Below are 26384 nucleotides of genomic sequence, written 5' to 3'. Positions count from 1 at the left end.
TCTGATGATCACATCCCTATCCTGTGTGATCCTGTAGCCTTGACTTTCCTTGTGTGTAAACCAGGGGTTCCCAAACTTTTCCATGCCAAGGAGGTCCCCCAAACAGGTATAGCCTCTGTCTGCTGTCTGTCAGGCTCCTCCACAACAAGTGTTTTTATTTTATTTTCTGTCTTTTCTTTTTCTTTTTCTTTTTGTTGGTCTAGAAATGTCCAAATCAAAGTATATTGAGAAATATCTGTCTCCTCACCTGATTCATGTAACAAATTATGTTATTTTTAAAGGAGCAATTCACTTCTCCTTTTTTTGTATTTATCATTGCTGCATATTCTGAGGAAGGATCCAAAGATATAAATACATTTGTTTTGTTTGTTGTGCATAGATAATGTGATTTTGTAAAACTTCATATACATTTATATAGCTCATATGTGCTTTTTATATTTGGTACAGTAAGTGCAAGATCAGTGGAGGCCACTACGTTTCCAATGTCTTTGTGCTTACTTTGAATATAACTTAAACTTATATACTATAAGGAGGAGGTGGTCACCTCTATGCAACGTAGTACAGTGGAAAGGAGAAAAACATATACGTATACCAGCTGTTGTCAGCAATGCATGTAGAAGAAAGAAGGTCTTTGACATATACACTTTAGGGGTTGATGAAACCCCCCTCATGCACTCTCTTGCCTATTGTATTATAAAATATTATCATATAAACTATTTGTGTGGGTCATTTATTTATATAAAGGACCATTAACACACCATTAACACATCGAGTCTGAGATGTGCAATTGAAATACCACTGTAAAACTCAATAAAAAGAGACATTAAACTCAAAGAATATTAATTCCCAACGAACCACAGCCATTGGACAAGGAAATATAGCATGTTTTCATTTTGAGGTAATGATGCCCACTCACTCATTAAAAGTGAAAAGAAGAGTACTTGCAGTACTGCAGTCATTGTAATTTGTTGGGAATTACACTGTACTAATGTCCATCTCAAATGAGGTGAAACAGATCCGCTAGTGGTGACCTGTGAGAATTCAGTCTGGTCAAACTTGAAGAAATACTAAGTTCGACAGCTGACTAGAGCCAAAAGCTCAAGGTGCTTAAATATGTGTAAAGACAACAGTCATAGCAATGTGGTGGAGTCAAAGTACAATATTTGTCTTTGAAATGTAGTGGTGATTGATTGATTGATTGATTGATTTATTGATTGATTGATTGATTGATTGATTGAATACTTTATTAACAGTTTGCAACCACAAAAAAGTACAAAAAAAATAACAAGGTCTGCTACATTTAATGACAAAAAAATATATAATGCAAAAACATCATGTACACGAGTAGTTTAAAAAGAAATTGGGGGGTACATTTCACTAAGTACAGATACTCAAAAATAAATACAGTACCAACATTTGGATGCAGTTCCATAGCACGTTCATGTCTTATGTCTACCACTGGATGGCAGCAAAGACCATATTGTGCCCATACAGTCTATCGTGCCAGGAGCGTTGATGAAGGTTTCCTAACTTTCGTTTACTCAGATTACAAGAAATCACGTGGTTCTTATACTTGACCTCTCCCTCACCATTCTCATTTTGGATACCATGTGTTTATTTGATCTGCATGCAGGTTTCACAAATCAAACAGGTTATGCTGTGTACAACACTATGCAGGCCATTTCTATTTCACTTGGTTGTACATTTAAAACGTTTCACTGAGTTTCAGCTCTGCTCAATTCATAAGGTGTAAAACACCACCACTATTCAGCATTGTGATGCTGAATACAAATTGTGATACATCACACAAACTCATGCAATAATATTAACACTACACTCAAACTATTTAGGCAATTTAAATAATGATGCTATTTAACTAAGTTTACGTACAGTATTATACAAATACTGGATGTAATTAATTCCTCCCTATGAACAATCCAGTTTTTGTAGATTTAATGATGTAGGAATACATTTTATACATGGTAGCTACAGCCCATGTATAAAATGTATCTGCAGGCAGCCCTACTGTATGTATCTGCAGGCAGATACCCATACATAAGACTGATAGGACTAATATGTGCTGGAAGCGGGGGCCAGGTCCCCCCCTTAATTAGCACATAGGCCTATTAAGCCTTTACATGCTCAGCGCTTCATTACTTTTGTTCTGATTCATTACTAGGCATTCTGTTCACTGTACAGTAGGTTGTCATTTGCCTTACTGTGATTTTGTAACACGTAAAGTAAAATGTGTTAAACAGCAAAATAATGTTAAATACTGTACAACAGGACGTCAGTAAATACATATAAATGTATCTATAGAAAGGCCCTCTTTCATTTTTATTTTAAGAGATGATTTGCATGCATTTTACCAGCCAAGTAGCAAATATAAATATTGTTCAACCTTGGGATGTCTTAAAGTTCCCTGCCAGAGGAGAAGATCTGTGGTACATAGTGTGTCAAAAAGAAATCTGTCTTAAAATTTGTATTAAATATAATATTGCATAGTTGATCCTGATATGTGTTGATATCTCCATGAAAAGCCATGTGTGTCCAGTACACCAGTAACCCCAGCATAAGTCCTTTGGAAGACAGTGTCAGCTAAATGCCTAAAATGTAATGAAATGCGTTGTGTCAGACCCACAGTTGTTGCATTCACTTGGCCGTAGCTTGGCTGAGTCAAGAGCTGAACTACAAGACAGATTAAATGAAAGTGAAAGAAAGCAGAGAAGGGGTTTTCCAGTGTGTCAGTATGGTATGATCTTATGTGTGTTGCTGCCAACTGGTACATTGTTGTGGTGCTGTTTTACCAAACTTCACATGCAGAAATAAATATACTGGGAGGAGTTTGGTACTTTAGTCTTTCATGTTGGGTATTAACCCATTCATTCCGGGGAACGCATCTGTGTCATTTTTAGATTTCTTTGGGCTATTAAAAAATAGCAGATCTACAAGCTGATAGCTCGGCACTTGGTGCCGCGCTATGAGCCTGTATATCTGCTATTACTTACTGCTATTACTACAGTGCAATAATAACGTCCTTTGTATATATATATTTTTTTGGTAAGCAATTCAGATGAAACGTCACTGCCCGCCATTTTGCATCACAGCTTGGCCTGTTGGCTTTGTCGACAGCATGGATTTAGATTCTTTGGGTGCCATTTTGTTGCAGACAGTAGATGTGTTGACAAATAACCAACCATGATGTTGCCTCATCCAACCCTTAAAGTTGTCGATAGGTGTAGGCGGTGATTTCCCATGGTGCTGACTTTCAACCATAGCAGCACCTTTATCATTGCATTTCAACCAGGAACTGTGCCAAAAAACATCAGTAAAAAGCTATTGTTGAATAGCAGGGTCTTTCCACTGTTGCCGTGGAACAATACAAATCTAATCAAGCCATATTGTCTGAACTCATAACTCTTGAAGAAAGAAAGTATAAGTATGAAATACAGTCAAATCAAAAACAGTGCACTGTTAGATGCTGTGCACACTCAAGTGAGGTGAAGATGTGGTGTTATGTTCTGCATGACACCCCACCTTTGGGATTTAATTTCGATCAAGGTATGGCTTTATTTATTACATGTATCATCAATATTCAGCATAGTAACGAGAAAGCATATAAAATGAAATGGATACTGTTGTTCAGCGTTGAACAGGATAACAAGCGAAAGTGTTATCTTTTAGATTTGAAGTCAAGTTACACAACACAACTACGGTTTAAGGTAGAATATGCCTATGTGTGCACTTTCTTAAACTCTGTTTAGTTTTGTGCAGACATCTAGTATCACTATTACTGTTTTCCTGTTGCCTAGGCTACTCTACTTCCCTCCTCTCAACTTCTTATAGAAGCACTGTTTAGGGTCTTCTTGATGGAGGACAGACCCCCAAACGTCTAAAAACAGGGACCACTATAAAAGCAAGCCAGTAGTAATATTCAACAATATCAGTGATTATTAGCTGCATCAGTATGAAATACTGTAGGATGCGCACGCACGCACGCACACACACACACACACACACACACACACACACACACACACACACACACACACACACACACACACACACACACACACACACACACACACGCACACACATTTTTGGATTTTGGTTAAATCTAACGTGAAAAAAGAGTGTTTGGTTTCACTTTCTGGTTGGCAGAATGTTCGGTCTAAAGGGAGCGGTTCACATTCAGCCCACATGGAGAGACAAGACATTCACCACCTCTGCTGAATCCTAGAGACCTTGTTTGTTCACACGCAGGTTTACAAACTAGGATATTTTAAGGTGAGCAGGTGACGGTTAATTTGATGTGTGAAGTGTAGACGGGTGACATCCTACCTCTGTTCACATTAAATGATATTATGCAGCTGATAACTATGGTTTCTTACATGGAGACTAGAGATTATGAGTTTGAGAGTGTATATAAAGATAACATGATACTTTAAAGATGAATCTACTGTCTTCATTTATCCAACACAGTGCCAAGTGATTTCCAAACTTGACCATCCACTTCAACTCTGTTGTGAGGTGAATGTTATTTATATAACATAATAGAACTTCAAAAGTTATGACCAGTCACCAGACAAAGTGTCTAATACATCAGAAGGTTTAACTAAAGATAAAAAACAAATCTCACCCTGAGTGAAAGGATACAGTAGTCCCTATGATGCTTAAGAAAGAAAACTTGGCACTATATAACTTTCCTCTTCTACCCCAGATTTGAAGCCGGTTTCCTGCACTAGTGCTGAACCATCATGTAAATTGTCAGATCCTGTGTCTAGGTGAGACATGACCTTTGACACAATCTAAATGTCTCAATAGAAGAGCAGGGAGACAAAATACAACCACTCCAATAGTATAAGTTATACTGTATTACCATACTCTACCATACAGATTGGACACAATTACATTGTATCCATTAAAAAGGTTATATAGTGATGTCTTAATGTTTAACAATTTAACAATAATGTTAACATTTAGATTACTTGTTTCAAAACAATGACACATTTTCTAAAGTTTATATGGTCATACTGACTACTCTGACAATATCCATATTTGACACAATACGGTTGTTTATTTATGATAATCTAAAAGAAAGAGGCAGACTGTTAAGAGTATTTGGGTCTTTAATAAAAATGAAATTAGCAGTAGGCCTATAAATGAATGCAACAACAATGCAAATAATCTGGCCTTCATTTAGTAGACACGTATCTAAGTCTTTAACATATTTGAAGCATTCATAATTATTTTCAATATGTACAAAAACATAAAAGATATCAAACCCATCCCCTCATAACCAATCAATTAAAGTTTGTTTTTCTTTTTTAAAGACAAAAGTTGAAAAACGCAGTGAAAACATAATAGTAAAATAGAATTAAAATATTTACATCATGGGGAAATCAATGTTGAACTCGCATTCTTTTTTTGTCCAAATAAGTATTGTGTATGTGTGAGCATACATGCTTGTATGTACATGTTCTATGTTGATGTGCATATGTGTCACAGTGTGTAAACAAAAAAAGTATACACTGTATACGTGTGTACAATGAATGAATGAATGAATTACAGTTTTATTTTCGTGTCAGCATTTTGGCCCATAATGCCATAATGACACAAAAACAATTATATCATATATTCTATCCTTCTCTTTAAGGATATAAACTGCTTTTGAAAAGGTGTAACGTGGAAATATTGTAATTTTCATAAGACATTAGACATGTCTTGTAAGCCTAATTAGTATTCATACAGGATTTATAGAAAGCTTAAAAATCTAGATTAAAAAGGTGACTATATATAATATACATTCTGTAAAAAAATAATATATATAATATAATATTTAAGACAATTTGCCTTGTTCTATCTCTTTCTCTCTTAACTATCAAAGCTATGTTACTGTTAAACATTTAGGTTTCCTGAGAACCAGTGGTCAGATTAAACAGTTTCATTAAATAAAATTAAAACTAATGGATGAGGTGATCATTACATCTAAATAATGCTGTTTGTATTTATAACATACTATTTCTGCTTTATTCAAATAACGACAGTGAGAGAGAGACAGGAAAGGCAGACAGAGTGCAGAATGACACACAGAAAACAGTCTGACCAGTCAGTAGTTTATAACCATTATGCTGAAGAAGGCATTTTGTGGTACAGTATGTGCCAACCATTCGGCTGTTCGGCTAAACTTATAATATTTCTAAGCTCTCGTCCTGGATGGTCAGAGATGCCATTTGTTTTGTTTTTTTTCGCCCAACTCCTCCACCGAACTCCAGTGCAAAAGGATTTACAAACAGCAACAATAATACTGACCAAAAATACAAAAATAAAGCAATGAGATAAATAAATAACACTTAAGGCAAACACTAATAAACAAGACCCAACTGGATAAGAACTCTCTTCAGGCTGTACCTTGATCACACGTTGTTCACAAGGCCCTGCAGCTTTCCCTCAGGGCTGTTGCTTGTGTTTCCCTGTGTGATCAAAAGGCCCTGTAGCTCTCCCTCAGGGCTGTTGCTTGTGTTACCCTGTGTGATCACAAGGCCCTGCAGCTCTCCCTCAGGGATGTTGCTTGTGTTACCCTGTGTGATCAAAAGGCCCTGTAGCTCTCCCTCAGGGCTGTTGCTTGTGTTACCCTGTGTGATCACAAGGCCCTGCAGCTCTCCCTCAGGGATGTTGCTTGTGTTACCCTGTGTGATCAAAAGGCCCTGTAGCTCTCCCTCAGGGCTGTTGCTTGTGTTACCCTGTGTGATCACAAGGCCCTGCAGCTCTCCCTCAGGGATGTTGCTTGTGTTACCCTGTGTGATCACAAGGCCCTGCAGCTCTCCCTCAGGGATGTTGCTTGTGTTTCCCTGTGGCACTGCAGCCTCCTTTAAATTGGGAGTGGATCCTACCACAAGACACAGAACCAATTAGCAACAATTCCTCCAAATACTTCCATAAATACTCACATAGATTCCCCACAGCATAAAAGTAACCTAAACATTCCTAACGATGCGTTACAATTAAACAAATATAACTTGGGGTGAAAACTATGACAGTTTTAAATAAACACATTACTCCTAAAACATAGGAAGCCCCCTCTCCTCCACAGCACATGGCACCTTCCTCATCAAGGGAACTGCCACCAGCAGTGCAGGAGAGACAACTAGCAAACAATCAGTGAACATACAATTTCAATACACCAGTTTAAAACCATTAGTTCTTGCATAACTTGGAATGCAGTCAGATGTGTGTATGTGTATATAGGGCACAGGTTGCACCGTGACAATCACAATCATTTTGATGACTTTATCCATATTTTATACGTTGGCTATTCAAAAATAGCAGATATACAATACATCTGCTACTGAACAATTATTTTTTTAATCTTGAAAGTATTGGTATGTTTTGAATAATTTTCAATGTTTTAACACAAATCCTCTCTTCTGGGGGTCCCTGGAACAAAACATTTTCAGATGGTTTACCTGTGATCGTAGTTTACAGAGGCACTACACTGTGTCTCTGCTTTAGATGTATGTGTTTACCTTGAGTATTGTAAGTCACTGTGGATAAGAGTGTCTGCTACATGTCTAAATTGTAAATTGTAATTATATAATTAAATATTGGTGACAATTGTCTGGCACCCCAACAGAGATGTTACATTGTATTTGCTCTCTTGCAAGTAAAAAATAAAGTACTACTTACGAGATGAAGAGATATCACAGCGGTTAGCTCAATATTAATGAAATAACATCATCATTTTACTGCCTCACCTTTCTTCTTCTTGTACATGACTCCGAGGATGGCGATGACAGCAAGAACCACCACAGCGATGATGATGATGATGACGGTCATGTAGTCTGAGTGTTCAACTGGAACAATAAAACACAGAATACCAGTGGTGTACAAATTTCTACTCCACTACATCTCAGAGGCAAATATTGTACTTTCACTCCACTACAAATATTTGAAAACTTTAGTTACTAGTTACTTTCTAGATCTTTATTATTCTTACAAAACCCCTATATACTTTGGCTATTTGAAAATCTGCTATTTTCAAACGATCTTTTTACATTTTGATCACTTGTGAAATGGAACATTCTACACTGAGTATTTTTACTTTTGGTACTTTAAGTACATTTTGATGCCAATACTTTCATACTTTTACTCAAGGAAATTTAGCATACAGGACTTTTTAAAACATGTGAGTACTTTTTCCACCACTGCAGAAAACAGAAATGAAATAGAGGAATTATCTATCTATCTATCTATCTATCTATCTATCTATCTATCTATCTATCTATCTATCTATCTATCTATCTATCTATCTATCTATCTATCTATCTATCTATGGGTAGAGTAATTTAAATCACTGTGTTCAGTAGGGGACTCACTCTGGTCTAGTCTATTTGACATCTGTGATTGGGTTTTAAGATTATAGTCATGTGATCCAGCCAGTGACCTCTTTGACCGGCTGTAGGAACTTGGTTTAAACTTATCTGAGTCTTAGATGTCTTGGTGTCTGGCTTTACCCACAATTCATAATATTATGACAGAGTCAGGTTAATAATGATTTGATGTAACTTCTTGTCAGCACATCCATTCCTCCTTTAGTCCTATAATAACAGTCTTACCCCAGTTGGTCTTGATCAGCTCTCGGTCCAGTGTGTACTTGAAGACCTCTTTGACCCCATAGAGCTCAAACACACACTCGTACTGCTTCCAGTCTTCATGTTTGACTGAGGTCAGGTTCAGGTCAACGCTCATCTGGAAGGTTCCATCATGGTTGGGGAGGAGCTCTCCATGGTCCACGTTCTCCTCTCCAACTTTAGCCCAGAACATTGTGGCTCTGTCTGGGTAGAAACCTGTAGCGTGACACCTCACTGGAGAGGATGGAGTCTTCTGGAGGAAAGATACAGAGGGAAGCTCTGAGAGAGAGAGAGAGAGAGAGAGAGAGAGAGAGAGAGAGAGAGAGAGAGAGAGAGAGAGAGAGAGAGAGAGAGAGAGAGAGAGAGAGAGAGAGAGAAAAATGAGGGAGTAAAAAGCAGGGATGAACAAACAGAAAAGAAAGAAACAGAGAGAGAAGAAGAGAAATATGATGGAGGGGTGAGACAAAGAGACAGATATATGACTTGTCCCCTGGAGATCGTTGTCTCTTCATGTTAAATACAACTCTATCACATCACCATGTATCTGTTCTGTTCTTCTCATAGTAATGTTACTACATCTTAACATATGTATCTAAGTACGCCTCCATCACATCATGTTGTTGTACCTGTTCTCTGTAGAGTCTTCTTCCCATAGTTCACAAACTTCTTCAGCTCTTCAATGCACTCACTGGTGTAGTGCTTCCTGTATGCTGTGAGAGCTTTGTTTTGATCCCATTTCAGTTTAGTGATGAAACCCTGTGATTTAGGAGTGATCCATGTCTCTCTCTTCAGGTCAAATGAGATGAAGTCCTCTCCATCATAACCATACTGATGATAACCATCAGTGTCTCCAGTCTCATCATCCCACTTACAACCCGCCATCAACTGGAAGATGTGGACACCTGAGAGACAGACAGACAGACAGACAGACAGACAGACAGTATAGTAAACCCCAGACACATCATTCTACTACAGTTCGGTGCCAGTGGTTGATATTCAGAACCACTGAGAAACAGACCTTCAATCTACACCCACTGACGTTATTGTGTGGATGGAAGCTACAGGAACATGCACGCACGCACACACACATCTATCACATATATCTTCATTTTAGAATGTGTTTTTTTTCTATCTAAATTTTTGTTAAATAATGTGTGTGGATGAGAGGTTAATAAGGCAAAATATCCAGTGTGGACAGGGCCTAATACTCTGTTTACAGGCTGATACAGTATAGAATACTGAAGTCCTGATGTCACACCCACGTCCTCTGGGTCACAGAAGTGTTTTTATCATTATAAATCCCATAAACGTATTTTTGTATTTCTTATCATGTCATATAAGAATTGTGTTCCAAAAATTAAACATGGTTCTGCCAGGTACTGTAGGTGACTCTATGTCATGGGTCTTCAACAGGGGGTCCAGGACCCCTAGGGGGTTCTCAGAGTTACTACAGGGGGGCCACCAAATCTCTGTGTGATAGGAACTTTTTTTGTACATTAATCCCTTGAACCCTATTCTGAGGGGAACATTAGCCAAAAATAGCAGACCTACAAGCTCACAACGCCTCGCAGCGCGAGGCGTTGTGAGCTTGTAGATCGGCTATTTTCAGCAAAGAAGTTTGATGTAGGGGAAAAGAGCAGAAAAAGTACAAGTTTTCTAAGTATTGAGGGTTTAAGTGGTTAACGGTTTGAAAATACATATTAACATGAATCAGACCAACGCTACACAGTCTATGAAGCTATCTATGAAATCTATGATAAAGTTTAATCTGCAACACCATTTTATGTAGTGAATATGTAGTAGAGGGGGGGGGTCCCTGCTTCATCTCTCTCTCACCTAAGGGGTCCTTGGACTGAAAAACGTTGAGGACCCCTGCTCTATATGTCATTTATAATATTTAGCTATATTTGATCTATATAATACAATTTAAACAACAAATATAACAATATAAAACAATTTAAATCTTGTGAAAATAAACATACCTCCAGTTTGGTTTAAGCGCTGCTTTACAATGTCCATGTTGGGCTTGTACCACTGCTGGTTACCCACTTGTCTCTGAGTGTTCCTCTCCCAGTACTGTGGGTCATCTGTTGTGATCTGGTTCATCCAGTCCTGTTTAGGAACGTATCTCTGTGTGTTGCTGTCATAATACTCTACCTGAACATCATCAACCATCCCAACAACCACAAACTCTGGGAAGTTTTGAACTTCAGATGATCCAGTGTAGAAGTATTTCAGGGTGTGAGTCACTGTGAGACAAAATGGAAATATAACAATTTAACATTATTGAATTGCAATTTTCTTTATTTAATCACAAGTTTATATATATATATATATAAAATCGTTACAGACAAGAGACCTTCAAACAAATAATGTCTGTCTGTCTCTCAGTGTTTCAACATGTCTGTCTCCGTCAGTCCATCTGGCTGTGGGTGTCTCTATCTTTCTTTCTGTTCGTCCTCAATCTGGCTCAGTCTATTGTGTCTGTCTACCGTCTGTGTCTCTCTTTGAGTCCATAACTATCTGTCTCTGTGTTTCTGTCTTTCATTATTTAAGTTTTTTACCTGTCGGTCTGTCTGTTTGCCTGTCTTTGTGTATGTCTCTATGCTTATGTCAAATATGTCAAAACGTATTTGAATATTTAATTATATGAAGAAAAAATTATTTGGACACAGAATCAAATGGTTTTATGGTCATGATTCACCAGGAGCCTGGATGGCTAAAATATAACCTCAGGGCATAAGGAAAGTAGTTTAAATTTACATTTAAAATGTTAGCATATCATACTATTTAGAACATTATTCTATTTATTAATATTACTACCTACCTAATTAATTATAATAAAATCAGCAAAGGAAACTGGTTTGAGATTGAATTAATAACTCAGAGTACATAGCGCCCTCACGTGGCGACTGTCGGTTGTGTTACTGTTAGTCATAGTGGTGAATGAGACGTTCGATGAAACATTAGGATTGAATGATGACATTTTTTATAATTAACTATGAATTGGAGCGATAATAAAGTAGATTAAAAGTCTGCTTTCAATTAACTTGGTTGCACTAGAATATTTAGGCTATTTTAATGACAACCCAGCATTACGTTTTACACACGGGTAGAATAGGCCTATAATATCTCAGTGCTGTAGTAAATCAGTATCACAACACAGTAATGAAAACTACTACTAACAGTTTAAATGAAAGAATCTAAAAGTTTACCTGGAGATACTTCATGGTAAAACAGCAACAGTAGAATAAACTCTTTCATGTTGACATCGGTTTGAAGAATGTAAATCAAAGGACAGAACTTTCAGTGTCTCCTCACTGTGTATGAGTCGATCAGACGTTCTGCTCTGTGTTCTAGTCTAAATATCATGACAAACATGGAACCAGCGGCCAATTCTAGCCAATAGAAATTCACAAATACTGTGACATCATATGTTTCTAGGGAGATGTCACCTACAGAGGTTTTAAAAGTGAAACTAGTAAGTAGAGAGAAACACACTGCATGCATATCATGATGCACCACCACACTACATGAACCATATTGTCTGCTGAGGTCTGCAGTGAGTTCAGGGTCAAAAGCACACAAACATGACAACACACACGTTTGGGGAGTCAGTCAATCAGAGTCACACTCACTACATAATATGTGAAACATAAACTGCCCATGACAGCACTCATGAAGGCCTCGGCTGCTCTGTGGCCATTTTGAACATGTTCTCACTAGTGAATGGAGACTAGTGGAGGGGGTTAACAGTCTGGAGTCTGCTGTGCCGTTGGGTGTGGACTGTGGATGTATCATTTAGCAAACCTGATAAGATTCTGAAATATACCTGTTAGATGGTTACAAGCGTGAAGCGTCAGTCAGCTTAGATCTGATTTCATGCTTTTTATTTTACGCGTGGTGGTTTCAGTGCGTGTGACGCATGTCTGCTACTTATGAAACATATTCAACAATATCAGCGATTATTAGCTGTATCAATATGAAATAGGACACACACACACACACACACACACACACTCACAAACGCACACACACACACACACACACACACACACACACACACACACACACACACACACACACACACACACACACACACACACACACACACACACACACACACACACACACACACACACACACACACACACACACACACACAAAAGGTGTTGAAAAATTGGCTGATGGGCAAGTTAAATTAGAGTCAGGGGCCCCTGGTTGGTATGCATTGGTCTTGTTGTATGACTGGTATTGCATGCGAATGATGCGATAAATGCAATGTTCTATTTATTTATTTATTTATTGGTCTATTGTGCTTTGTTTTTTATGAATGTCTATGTTGTTGAGTGCTGTTGTTGCAATGATTTTAATTTAGTTAAGGTAAAATGGCAAGTGTGTTGATAGTTAGAAACCATGATGTAATCATTTATGTGGGACCTCAACGGAAATAAGTCCTCAGACTTTTTGTGATATCCTGATATATAGGGAGACCGGGGACAAAAGTAACAGGGGGCAAAAGTAACACACTCAATAACTCTAATTAGAAATAAGCTAGAGGGGTAAGACTTCTTGTGCACATGCTCAGTAGGGTCCTCTCTCTGCCTATGGAAGGATAGAATGATCATTTCATCTCAGCAGAAGTTTTCAACAAAAAAACTGATTTTGAGGTGTAAATGTAATTTTTTGAGTGTAAAGGTACTTTCCTTCTGCCGTCTAAAGATAAGATGTCAGCTAATTTAAACTTGGATGAATTGTATCTCTATGTTATTGGTCACAAATTAACGTCAGCAGCCTATGCTAGTATAGGTGTTTCTAGCTAGAATATGGGATTTCATCATGGTTGCCCCATCGGGGGCAATTGTAACAAAGTGACCGGGGTCAATTGTAATGTGTTTTCAATGCAAGCAGATTTTTTGTCTGGGATTTCATACTTTTATGTTAGTAAATGAACATATTTCACTAAATGTCACTACATTTCAAAGTAAAAATACATTTAAATAAAAAATAGACATACATTTGAAAAAACAAAATTGAAAAATAAAATAATTCGAATAAAAATACAAAATAATTGTAATTATGTATATAAAACATTCGTAAGTAAAACTGTTCAATTATAAAAAATACATATTATTTAGTGATGTGCTTTTATTTGAGATAAAGTGTATTAATATGACTTATTTTTACAGTGTTACAATTGCCCCCAACCACTGTTACCTACCCCATGTCCTAACCTAACCTACTCCCCTACCCCCCCCCCCTCTCTCTTTCTTCTTTTGTACATATTTTTCACTCTTCATACCAGTAACCTGTAAACTGATTGTATGACATTCTGTATAGTAGTGTGTATATCTGTCTGTCTCTTATATGTCATCATGATTTGTGTGCATGGGGTTCTCATCTTAAACAAGCTCAGTGCTTAATGAGTTATATGTTTCTTATAGCAAAAGATGACTAGGATATTTCAAGTGGTCTGTGAATTATGAAGGCAAATACAAAAGGTGTTACTTGCCGGTCTCCCTACTGTACTGTGCACCTCGGTGAATTTGTACCATAAATTATCAAATCAAATCAAATCAAATCAAATCAAATCAAATCACACACACACACACACACACACACACACACACACACACACACACACACACACACACACACACACACACACACACACACACACACACACACACACACACACACACACACACACACACACGTAAAAACATAATCTCCATCCCAGGGCTTCGACCTGGCGGGTGGAGATCTAATAAAATTGAACTTCTGTGACATCATTTGTTGCCAGGAAGGATTCAGTGTGGCAGGTCTTTGTCCAGGGGAATACCATAGTGACAACCTGGGTCTGACTGTAGACTATACACAGTAGACAGATCTGAAGTTTAATAGATCTTAATGAATGACATGGACATGACCTCATCAGTAATTATGGATGGGCATTATTAGAAAATCCATAATAAGAATATAATAAAATCATTTGTAGATTATTCCTGTGCTCCTGGTGTGAAATGTGGCCTGTAGTAGAGCATTACACACACATACTACAGGAGCACAGATGACACATCTGAATGCATAGTGCAAAAGATGAATAACAAGAAGCATGAGGTGGAGTTTACGAGTTAAATTTAACGTGATAAAAAAGTGTGTTTGGTTTCACTTTCTGGTTGGCGGGCAAAGGGCACGGTTCACATTCAGCCTCATGGAGAGACAAGACATTCACCACGTCTGCTGAATCTAGAGACGTATCCGTATTTGTTCTCATGCAGGTTTACAAACTAGGATATTTTAAGTCGAGCAGGTAACGGTTAATTTGATGTGTAGTGAAGTGTAGACCATCCTACCTCTGTTCACATTATAAATGATATATGCAGCTGATAACTATGGTTTCTTACATGGAGAGATTATGAGTTGAAGAGTGTGAATAAAGATAACATGATACTATAAAGATGAATCTACAGTCTTCATTTATCCAACACAGTGCCAAGTGATTTCCAAACTTGACCATCCACTTCCACTCTGTTGTGAGGTGAATGTTTTTTATAGAACATAATAGAACTTCGAAAGTTATGATCAGTCACCAGAAAGTGTTTAACACATCAGAATGTTTAACTGACATCATAAAGACAGAAAACATATCTCACCCTGCGTGAAAGGATACAGTATTCCCTTTAATGCTTAACAAAGAAAAATGTGAATTCGGCTTTTTAATCATACACTTAATGTTTAACAATTTAACAATAATTTTAACTTTTAAATGACTTGGTGCAAAACAATGATACATTTAAAAAAATTATGATCATACTGACTACTCCGACAATATCCATATTTGACACAATTACGGATTAACTTTATGAAAGATATGAATTTAAAAGAAAGAGGCAGACTGTTAAGAGAATTTGGGTCTTTATTAAAAATTAAATTAGCAGTAGGCAACAACAATGCAAATCATCTGGCCTTCATTTAGTAGACACGTATCTAAGTCTTTAACATATTTGAAGCATTCTTCATTATTTTAAATATGTACAAAAAACATAACAGAGATCAAACACATCCTCTCATAACCAATCAATGAAAGGTTGTTTTCTTCTTTGAGAGACAAAAGTTTAAAAACACACAGTGAAAACACAATAGGAAAATAGAATTAAAATATTTACATCATGGGGAAATCAATGTTGAACTCTTTTTTTGTCCAAATAAGTATTGTGTATGTGTGAGTATACATGCTTGTATACATGTTCTATGTTGTGTGTGCATATGTGTTACAGTGTGTAAACAAAAGTGTACATTTATAAGTGTGTATGTGTACAATGAATGAATGAATGAATTACAGTTTTATTTTCGTGTCAGCATTTTGGCCCATAACGTCATAATGACACTAAAACAATTATATCATCTATTCTATCCTTCTCTTTAAGGATATAAACTGCTTTTGAAAAGGTGTAAAGTGGAAATCTTTTAATTTTAACAAGACATTATTAGACATGTCTTGTAAGCCTAATTAGTATTCATAAAGGATTTATAGAAAGCTTAAAATCTAGATTAAAAAGGTGACTTTAAGTAATCCATGACTGATTACCTACAAAACACTTTAATGACAAAAAATTGCCCAACTCGATGATACTTTTATCATCTCACACCAATCAGATGACATTAAATGTGAGTTTATTTAATTGACAATACACTGAAAAGCATCGTGGTTGTCTATAATATAACTCACAAATGACTGCCTTTATTTTGAAAGTATGAATAATGTAATTATGTTTTATCTGCAACTGTAATGGATCACTGACCCTTGTTTATGAAGATGTATGAATGGTTTATAACCCACTTCTCACAGCATTCATAGAGAGAGAGAGAGATGGTGAGAAAGTCTCTACTTGCTCCAGTGCATCTGTCTGCAAACCTAAAATGACAAGAATTAACACATGAGAGAATAAACAAAAATACTGATCAACTGATCATTCAAAAAATCACTTACATTTCAACATTATACATCAGGTGGGAGGGGGATATACATTCTGATAAAAAAAAAATCATTTGATTAATTAAAACAGTTTAACTTGTTCTATCTTTTTTTCTCTTAACTATCAAAGCTGTTACTGCTAAATATTGAGGTTTCCTGGAAACCCAGGAAACCTCAAATTAAACCGTTAATCAATAAAATGAAATTACAACAAATGGATGAGGTGATCATTACATCTAAATAATGCTGCTTGTAATTATAACATACCATTTCTGCTTTATTTCAATAACGACAGTGAGAGAGAGACAGGAAAGGCAGACAGAGTGCAGAATGACACACAGCAAACAGTCTGGTCAGTCAGGAGTTTAACCAGGGGAATGCTGAAGAGGGCATTTTGTGGTACAGTATGTGCCCAAACCATTTGGCTATCGAGTCGCCCAACTTATAATATTTCTAAGCTCTCGTCCTGGAGTCTCATAGTACAGCTGGCTTTCATTGTAGATTTCCACATGGTCCACTGAGTGCATGCAATGAACTACCTAGAATAGAAACCCCTGAGACAAGAGAGAACCACTACCTAATATTAAAGTGACTTACTATGTGCAAGAAGGTGTCTCTGGATTCAGTTTCATGACCTCAGAATCTGTAATGTAAGAAATACATAGTTAGGATACGCCATCAACAGGGGTGTATTGTTATTTGTTTAAGCACCTACTGTATGTCACATAAATACACACACACACACACGGTTATGTTGTGGTTATGTAACTAGGGTGACCAAACGCCCCGGTTTGGCCGGGATTGTCCCGATTTCAAGCTGCGTGTCCCAAGTCCCAACAAATATCTTTAAAACCTATGTTTACGTATGTAAACACGGTTTTATTTCATTTCAAGTGAACCTGTAACCATGTGACAACCTCACTGTAGATCATTGGTAAATGATTATGTTTGTCCAAGTGAGGCCGCCGTAGCCCGGTGGGCGTATGAGGAACCGGCATGCATCTCATTTATTCAGTACAACGTTACCTGTTGACTACATGCACCTATTGTCTCGGTCTGTGAATAAACCAGCAAGTATTACCTACGTCTGATCCTTGACTCACGCAGTAAACGGAATAGATTTACATGGTGTCAGAGTACGAAACGAACCCGTCGCCTGTAAGGAACTGTGTTTTTTCCACGTCTTGCCGTGTTGTTTTTTTTCTTCTTTCTCCGGAGCTGTGCCTAGCCGGAGGCGCGCTGTTTACAAAATGGCGGAGGGGTTTCGCAGACCCGATCCTTTACTTTTCAACGAGAATGTTGCCGAGAACTGGCGGATTTTTGAAAGGGAGTATGATATTTTCATCGCTGCCGCGCACCACGACAAGCCGGCCAGGACAAGGGCTTACATCCTTCTAAATATCGCTGGACCAGAAGCCATTGAACGGGAGCGTTCGTTTGTTTACGCCGCCGAGGTGCGTGCGCCAGGAGACGATGGCGCAGTAATCACCCCTGGGGAGTCCAGGGAGGACCCGGAATGCCTAAAGACAAAGTTTAGAGACATCTGCAACCCCCAAAACAACAGAACGTTGGAGAGACACAAGTTTCACACCAGAGATCAGAGGCCAGGTGAGAGCGTTGAGTCATTCACCAGCGATCTAAGGATCAAAGCCAAAACATGCCACTTTGGAGAGCTAACTAACGAGCTAATCTGTGACCGTATTGTGTGTGGCATTACAAGTGACCCTCTAAGAAAATCCCTATTGAGAGACTGTGACTTGACACTTGCTAAAGCCATTACAATCTGCCGCATTCACGAAATGACGGAGGAAAGCAGCAAAACGCTAGCCACACAGGCCACCAGTGTCTATGCAGTGAAGCCTGTTTTATACAGAGCACAACAGAGACGCATACCAGCCACACAAACAACCACAACCTGCAACAATTGTGGCGGGAATCATGCGGCTGAGCGGGAGAAATGCCCAGCCTTTGGACAGCAGTGTCATTATTGCAAAAAGACAAATCACTTCAAGAGCTGCTGCAGATCTAGACCAGTGGGACAAAGTAACACAAACAGAAGGATGTTTAGACAGTCTGTACATGAAGTTGATGTAGATCACACCACAGCACGTGAAGATGACACATTTCATGTGGATGGTGTTGATGTTGACAACTATGTGGACTATGTGAGCTCCCACACAGATGAAAATGATGAAGGATTTGTCACAATTCACATACATGGCGAGCCCACTGAGATGAAGGTTGACACAGGAGCAAAATGCAATGTCATGTCACTAGAGACTTTCAAAGAGGTTGCCAACAGCGAGCACCTTGTCAAGCAAAAGAAGGCCGCTAACCTGGTTGCCTATGGGGGCACAAGAATTGAAACCAGTGGTATAGCCACGCTGCCATGCTATTTAAAGGAGCAATGTCATTTTTTGCCTTTTTTCATCGTGGACAAGGGGGTGCAGCCGCTGCTAGGATTTCGTGCATGCAAGGACATGGGCATCGTCCACATGAGCCCTGACGTCCATCATGTCACCACAGAGGGTGATTTCAGTGCACATATTCTGTCCCAATACAAAGATCTCTTCAGTGATGACCTTGGGGAACTCCCATTCACATACTCGATGACAGTAGATCCCGGCATACAACCTGTGGTTCGACCAGCTCACCGCATCCCTGTTGCAATGCAAGAAAGGGTAAAGGCTGAACTCGAACGCATGCAACGCATAGGTGTCATAACACCGGTCTCTCAGCCTACAGACTGGGTCTCGTCCATGGTCGCTGCACACAAAAAAGGCAAAGAAGAAATCAGACTGTGCATCAACCCAAAGGACCTCAACGCAGCACTGAAAAGGCCCCATCACCCCATGCGCAGTGTCGAGGAGGTGGCAGCCCAGATGGCAGGGGCAACAGTTTTCTCTGTGCTGGATGCAAAGAACTCTTTTTGGCAAATACCCCTCGACAAGAAATCCTCAATGATGACCACATTCAGCACCCCATTCGGGCGCTACAGATTTCTTCGGATGCCCTTTGGCATTAGCTCTGCCAGTGAGGTGTTTCAACGCTCTATGGAACAGATGTTCTCAGGGTATCCATGCTCAGTCATCGTCGATGACATCATCATCGGAGGCCGTAGCACAGCTGAACATGATGCCAACCTGACGAGAGTGCTCGACCGTGTGAGAGAAATCAATCTCAGGCTAAATCCAGCCAAATGCAAATTTCGCCTCGACCAGGTTTGCTATGTGGGCCACATCTTCACTAGCGACGGCCTAAAAGCAGACCCCTCTAAAACGGCAGCAATCACCGACATGCCAGTCCCCACAGACGTCACTTCTGTGCAACGTTTCCTCGGAATGGTAAATTACCTCAGTAAATATATTCCAAATTTAAGTGACATCGCAGCACCACTGCGAAAGCTGACCCACAAGGACACTGCGTGGTGCTGGTTCCAGCAGCATCAGGCTGCATTCGACCAGCTCAAGTCATGCCTGTCCAGCCCAGCGGTGCTGGCATACTACGACGTCAAGGAGCCTGTCACACTCACCTGCGATGCGTCCTGCTATGGCCTGGGAGCGGCATGCTTGCAAAACGGCAGGCCAGTGGCGTTTGCATCCCGTACCCTCACAGACACCGAAACACGGTACGCTCAAATAGAGAAGGAGCTTCTTGCTGTCGTGTTCGCCTGCACGAAGTTCAAGGACTACGTGTATGGGAAGCCCACGGTCGTGGAGACCGACCACCAGCCCCTGGTAACTATACTGAAGAAACCCATTCACACCGCCCCCGCCCGTCTTCAGAGAATGTTGCTTCAGTTGCAAAGCTATGACATTGGCCTTGTGTACAAGAAGGGCAAACTCATGTACTTGGCGGACACCCTGTCCAGAGCTCCACACCCACACTCTCCCCAGGTCCCTAAAGACCACGACACTTTCGACGTCATGTCGGTCAGTTACATCTCCACAACCCGCCTGGAGGAACTCAGGCAACACACAGCGAAAGACGAGGTGCTGCAGGCCCTCGGTGCAGTTATCCTCCGAGGGTGGCCGGACAGGCAGAGCCAGCTTCAGCCTGCCACCAGCGTTTTCTTCCCCTACAGAGATGAACTGACTGAAGAGGACGGAATTATTATGAAGGGCCACAAGGCGGTCATCCCCCAGTCTCTCCACAAGGAGTACATCAGCATTGTGCACAATGGCCACCCAGGTGTTGACGCAACCAAGCGCAGGGCTAGAGGCGTGGTGTTTTGGCCATCAATGTCGAAAGACATCACGGAACAGCTGGTCTCCTGTGCGGTGTGCAACAGCACCAGGCCTCACCAGCAGAAAGAGCCCCTTCTGCTCCACCAAGTCCCTGACCTCCCATGGTCCACAGTGGCCACAGATATCTTCGACTGGCATGGTAAACACTACCAAGTCCTTGTGGATTCATACTCTGGCTGGTTCGAAATTGACCTCCTCCCTGACATAACATCATCAATGGTGATCTCCAAACTGAAGAGGCACTTCTCAGTTCACGGCGCACCACACACCCTGTTCTCTGACAATGCCCGACAGTATAGCAGTCAACATTTCAGGGATTTTGCCAAACAATGGGATTTTGTTCATGCCACCAGCAGCCCTGAATTCCCCCAGTCAAACGGGCTTGCTGAAAGAGCAGTCCGCAGTGCCAAACAGCTACTGGAGAAGTCCTACAGAGATGGGACCGACGCTTTTCTCAATCTCCTGAACCTCAGAAACATCCCCCGTGATCCGACGCTCGGCTCCCCTGCTGACCGTCTGATGTCACGACAGACTCGTGCAGCCATCCCTGTGTGCAACAAACTACTGGAACCGGCGCCGAGGGACACCCGCAGCATCAGCACCCGTCTCCTCGACAAAAGACTTGTGTTAAAGCACCACTACGACAAGTCCAGTGGCCCACTGCACCCATTAGCAGAGGGACAAGTGGTCCGCATGCAGACCGCTAAGGGATACGACCGGCTTGGGACCGTGAGAGAGATCGCCAGAGAGCCACGCTCCTACGTCATCCAATCCAACGGAGGGACGTACAGGAGGAACCGCCGCCACATCCTTCCTGTCGCGGAGCCACCACCACCACAGCTCCACGCAGACGACCCAGACACCCACTTTGCCGGCCCCCCCATAACAGTCAGTCTCCCACCTACACCACCACAAACACCAGAGCCATTCGACATGCAGTCACAACACACATCCCCTCTCCGCCCGCCCCGCCCGATGCCGATGGCACACCCACCCACTGGGGACTGTGATGCATACACAACGCGCTCTGGCCGCGTCTGCAAACCAAACCCCAAATACATGCAGTGAGACTCACACACACACACACACACACACACACACACACACACGCGCACACACACACTACACACACACACGCCGCATGCCCGCGTGCGAATGGACTGGCTTACGTAGCCCTACGGACAGAACTATTCCACAAAAAAAAAAAAAAAAAAAGGAATACAACAAATGTTTATTGATCTTTTGAATGTTCATGCTAAAATGCTAAGAAAGCTTCTAAGAAAGTCTGTGCATGCTATGTTGTGTTTGAACACTATTCATTGTTTCATTGAGAAGAGCAAGCTAAAGGAAAGGGATGTAGATCATTGGTAAATGATTATGTTTGTCCAAGTGAGGCCGCCGTAGCCCGGTGGGCGTATGAGGAACCGGCATGCATCTCATTTATTCAGTACAACGTTACCTGTTGACTACATGCACCTATTGTCTCGGTCTGTGAATAAACCAGCAAGTATTACCTACGTCTGATCCTTGACTCACGCAGTAAACGGAATAGATTTACACTCACGGCACGCCAAGGGGGTGCCATAGCAGATATACAATATCTGCTATGGCGTGCCATAAGGTTGTCACATGGTGAATGAAATGAAATGAAATAAAACACTAATATGTCACAGTTTTCAACATTCACTACAAAATTGTCCCGGTTTTTGCCAGAATTAAAATAGTTGTTTTCAGTGATTGCATAGACGTTGATCATGTTCATATAAACATGCTCACCTAACCAATCAGGAAACATGAACAAATGCATTGCCTGTCTGAATGAAACGCTGAGCTGAGGCTGATGTTGTCAATCAGTCATTGTGATGCCCCACTCCCTTATATAGAGCTGCTGCCTGGCTACTAATCATCTTCGTAGGTGAGCAGGGTGGGGCAACCTGCATTCCTGCTATAATGGCTCATTGGAGGGCACCTGGGCCGGAGTCTTCAGGAGCCTACAAAAGCAGCTCATGTACTGCCATTTCAGGGAGAGAAATCCAGGGAATACAAACCTGCTGTCTTCCACCAGCCTCCATTCATTCTCCATGCGTCTTTGTTACTTTAGGTTTTGACTGTACTTTCCATCCACACACCTTGCAGTACACCATATTCCACTCATGTTTACATTTACACACACTACAGATTTACTGACTCCACACCACATTGGATCCTTAGCCTTATCATGTTTTGCTTCCACATCCCGTTATGCTTTAGCTGCTTTTTGTTAGGGATTATTTAATAAACACTATTTGTTATATCTTTACCTTGGTTTCCCTTCCCCATTATTTGTCATGGCAAGAGCCAGCTATGACAGTCACCCTATACTGTATGTAACCACTGTTCCTACGGTGGTAAGTTTACATAGAGCCTACATTAGTCAACTATAACGGACAGCATGATTAAATGTTAGGCTGACTTTATGAATAGTTTCATCATGTTGAGTCTCAACATCATGATATGATGATATGAAAGTGAAAACATTATTGTGATCATGCACTTTGACTAATATGAAAATAATGGTGACAATTGTCTCCGGAACACCAACAGAGACGTTATGATGATCCTTACTCCTTCATGCAATTGTTTGTGTCAGTAATGTTGAATGTACTTTGAGGTCAGTGGATTATCAGACCAGATGAATGTGAAGTAAAAAATAAAGTACTACTTACGAGATGGAGTGGGAGGAGGTGAAGCTGAAATAAAGAGGTAAAGATATATCACAGCCGTTAGCTCAGTATGAATGAAATGATATAATTTGAGAAACCAAAAGTACATCATTCTACTGACGCACCTGTCTTCTTCTTGTACATGACGACTCCGAGGCCAACGAAGATGGCGATGACAGCCAGAATCACCACAGCGATGATGATGACGGTCATGTTGTCTTTGGGTTTAACTGGAGCAATAAAACACAGAAAACCAGTGGTGTAAAGTAACTAAATACATGTACTCAAGCACCAAGTAAAAATTTGAGGAGTCTTTACTTGACTGGAATATTTTATATTGTGGTATTGATACTTTTACTTAAGTAAAACATGTGAGTACTTTTTCCACCACTGCAGAAAACAGAAATGAAATAGAGGAATTATCTATCTATCTATCTATCTATCTATCTATCTATCTATCTATCTATCTATCTATCTATCTATCTATCTATCTATCTATGAGTAGAGTAATTTAAATCACTGTGTTCAGCAGGGGACTCACTCTGGTCTAGTCTATTTGACATCTGTGATTGGGTTTTAAGATTATAGTCATGTGATCCAGCCAGTGACCTCTTTGATCGGCTGTAGAAACTTGGTTTAAACTTATCTGAGTCTTAGATGTCTTGGTGTCTGGCTTTACCCACAATTCATAATGCATATGACAGAGTCAGGTTAATAATGATTTGATGTAACTTCTTGTCAGCACATCCATTCCTCCTTTAGTCCTATAATAACAGTCTTACCCCAGTTGGTCTTGATCAGCTCTCGGTCCAGTGTGTACTTGAAGACCTCTTTGACCCCATAGAGCTCAAACACACACTCGTACTGCTTCCAGTCTTCATGTTTGACTGAGGTCAGGTTCAGGTCAACGCTCATCTGGAAGGTTTCATCATGGTTGGGGAGGAGCTCTCCATGGTCCATGTTCTCCTGGAGCTCCTCTCCATCTTTAGCCCAGAACATTATGGCTCTGTCTGGGTAGAAACCTGTAGCGTGACACCTCACTGGAGAGGATGGAGTCTTCTGGAGGAAAGATACAGAGGGAAGCTCTGAGAGAGAGAGAGAGAGAGAGAGAGAGAGAGAGAGAGAGAGAGAGAGAGAGAGAGAGAGAGAGAGAGAGAGAGAGAGAGAGAGCGAGAGAGAGAGCGAGAGAGAGAATATATTATAGGGGTTGTTTGTATTTGAATGTGGATTTGTTGACTTAGCTTGGATTTATTGAGCTGTTGTATTTCATAACAATGAAATATTTGAACAAATAAAATGAGAGACATAAGAAAAATATATTATAGTAAGAGAATGAGAGAGGGACAAATCAGAGAGGACAGTGAGAAAAAGAGAAAATCAGGGATGAAAAATCAGAAAGAAACAGAGAGAGGGGGTTTAGAAACAAAGACAAGAAAAGAACAAAAAGACAATGTAGAGGTGTTGGTCAGAATGACAGACAGACAGAGACACAGACTTGTCTTGTCCTGGAGACCTTCTCTCTTCATGTTAACCCGTTTAGACCTGAGGCCGATTCTAAAAACGCCTTCTAAATCCTAACCTTCTGAGAAGCTTACATTTTGTTTTAAAGAATGTAAAACATAAATAAACATCATGTAGCTACTGTATATCTAATAGCAAAAACTAAAATGACAGATGCTTTCCCGGATTGAAAGGTATAACAACGTAGAGGCTTACCAGGTCTAAATCCTGAGGCCCATTACAAATGCCTTCTAAATCAGAAGTTCTTTTTTTGTGCCAAGGACCCCCAAAATGATATATATTTGGCAGCGGACCCCCATCTGAAAATGTTTTGTGCCAGGGACCCCCAGAAGAGAAGATTTGTTTTGCACATCTGCTATTTTTGAGAACCACTGTTCTAAATCCTAAGAGTTTTCTGAAAAACCTATGTTGCTATATATATACTATAGCTAAAATCTAAAATGACACAGATGCTTTCTCGGTTTTAATGGGTTAAGTACAACTCCATCACCTCGTGTTGTAACTGTTCTCTGTTCTTCTCATAGTAATGTTACTACATCTTAACATATTTATCTAAGTACGCCTCCATCATATAATGTTATTGTACCTGTTCTCTGCAGAGTCTTCTTCCCATAGTTGAGATACTTCTTCAGCCATTCAATGCACACAGTGGTGAAGTAGTGCTTATCGCTTGCCATGTAAGCTTTGTTTTGCTCCCTTCTCTGTTTAGTCATGAAAGCCTGTGGTTTTGCAGCGACCCATGTGTCTCTCTTCAGGTCCAATGAGATGAAGTCCTCTCCATCATAACCTTGCTGATTGAAACCATCAATGTCTCCAGTCTCATCATCCCACTCACAACCATACATCCACTGGACGATGTGGACACCTGAGAGACAGACAGACAGACAGACAGACAGACAGACAGACAGACAGACAGACAGACAGACAGACAGACAGACAGACAGACAGACAGACAGACAGACAGACAGACAGACAGACAGACAGACAGACAGACAGACAGTGTTAACAACAGACATCAAACATGATGGTTTTGTGTCAATATGACCTACATGTGACCTAAATGCATCTGTGTCACTTTTTGATTTGAGATCAAAAGCATTATTCTATTTACACTTTGGCTATTCAAAAATAGCAGATCTACAAGCTCATAGCGCGGCACCGAGTGCCGCGCTACGAGCTTGTAGATCTGCTATTTTTGAAAAAAGTGAAAATGTGAGCAAATCTTTGAATATATATTGTTTTAAAGCGAACATTTTTTACTCGAATCTTTGCTTCTGGGGATCCCTGGAACAAAATATTTTGAAAT

The 26384-nt window shown here is 40.1% G+C and overlaps 2 protein-coding genes across 3 annotated transcripts in view; both read right to left on the bottom strand.

The window, feature by feature from the left end:
• Positions 1-5111: 5111 nt before the first annotated feature.
• On the bottom strand, positions 5112-11984 carry LOC308096081 (major histocompatibility complex class I-related gene protein-like). Its single transcript, XM_080443359.1, has 6 exons — positions 11846-11984; positions 10613-10879; positions 9257-9532; positions 8616-8909; positions 7755-7853; positions 5112-6889 (listed from the first exon to the last, which is right to left on the bottom strand). The coding sequence occupies exons 1-6, from the start codon at positions 11892-11894 to the stop codon at positions 6417-6419; spliced, it is 1458 nt and encodes a 485-aa protein (XP_080299485.1). The 5' UTR covers positions 11895-11984; the 3' UTR covers positions 5112-6416.
• A 3553-nt stretch (positions 11985-15537) lies between these two features.
• The window catches only part of LOC308096086 (major histocompatibility complex class I-related gene protein-like), a 73864-nt gene continuing 63017 nt past the window's right edge, over positions 15538-26384 (bottom strand). Inside the window, exon 9 of one of the 2 annotated variants that reach the window (XR_013934108.1) lies at positions 15538-16020. Coding sequence is in view for 1 of the 2 variants with exons in the window: in XM_080443366.1 (XP_080299492.1) it covers position 16548 (1 nt within the window). In the remaining variant the exon portion in view is untranslated. Of the gene's footprint in view, positions 16549-26384 lie in introns of both variants that reach the window. The other variant, XM_080443366.1, reaches the window with a different exon arrangement.

Source organism: Gymnoscopelus braueri (genome assembly GCF_963280865.1).
Source record: "Gymnoscopelus braueri genome assembly, chromosome: 11".
In the NCBI taxonomy this organism is placed as follows: Eukaryota; Metazoa; Chordata; class Actinopteri; order Myctophiformes; family Myctophidae; genus Gymnoscopelus; species Gymnoscopelus braueri.
This window is presented reverse-complemented; position numbering and strand designations above follow the sequence as displayed.

Excerpts from the sequence above, each read along its gene's own strand:
- LOC308096081 (XM_080443359.1), bottom strand. The coding sequence starts at position 11,894 with ATGAAAGAGTTTATTCTACTGTTGCTGTTTTACCATGAAGTATCTCCA. Across the intron at positions 9,533-10,612 it reads GCGCTTAAACCAAACTGGAG|GTGTCCACATCTTCCAGTTG; the intron begins GTATGTTTATTT and ends TCTGTCTCTCAG. Across the intron at positions 6,890-7,754 it reads CATGTACAAGAAGAAGAAAG|GATCCACTCCCAATTTAAAG; the intron begins GTGAGGCAGTAA and ends GTCTTGTGGTAG.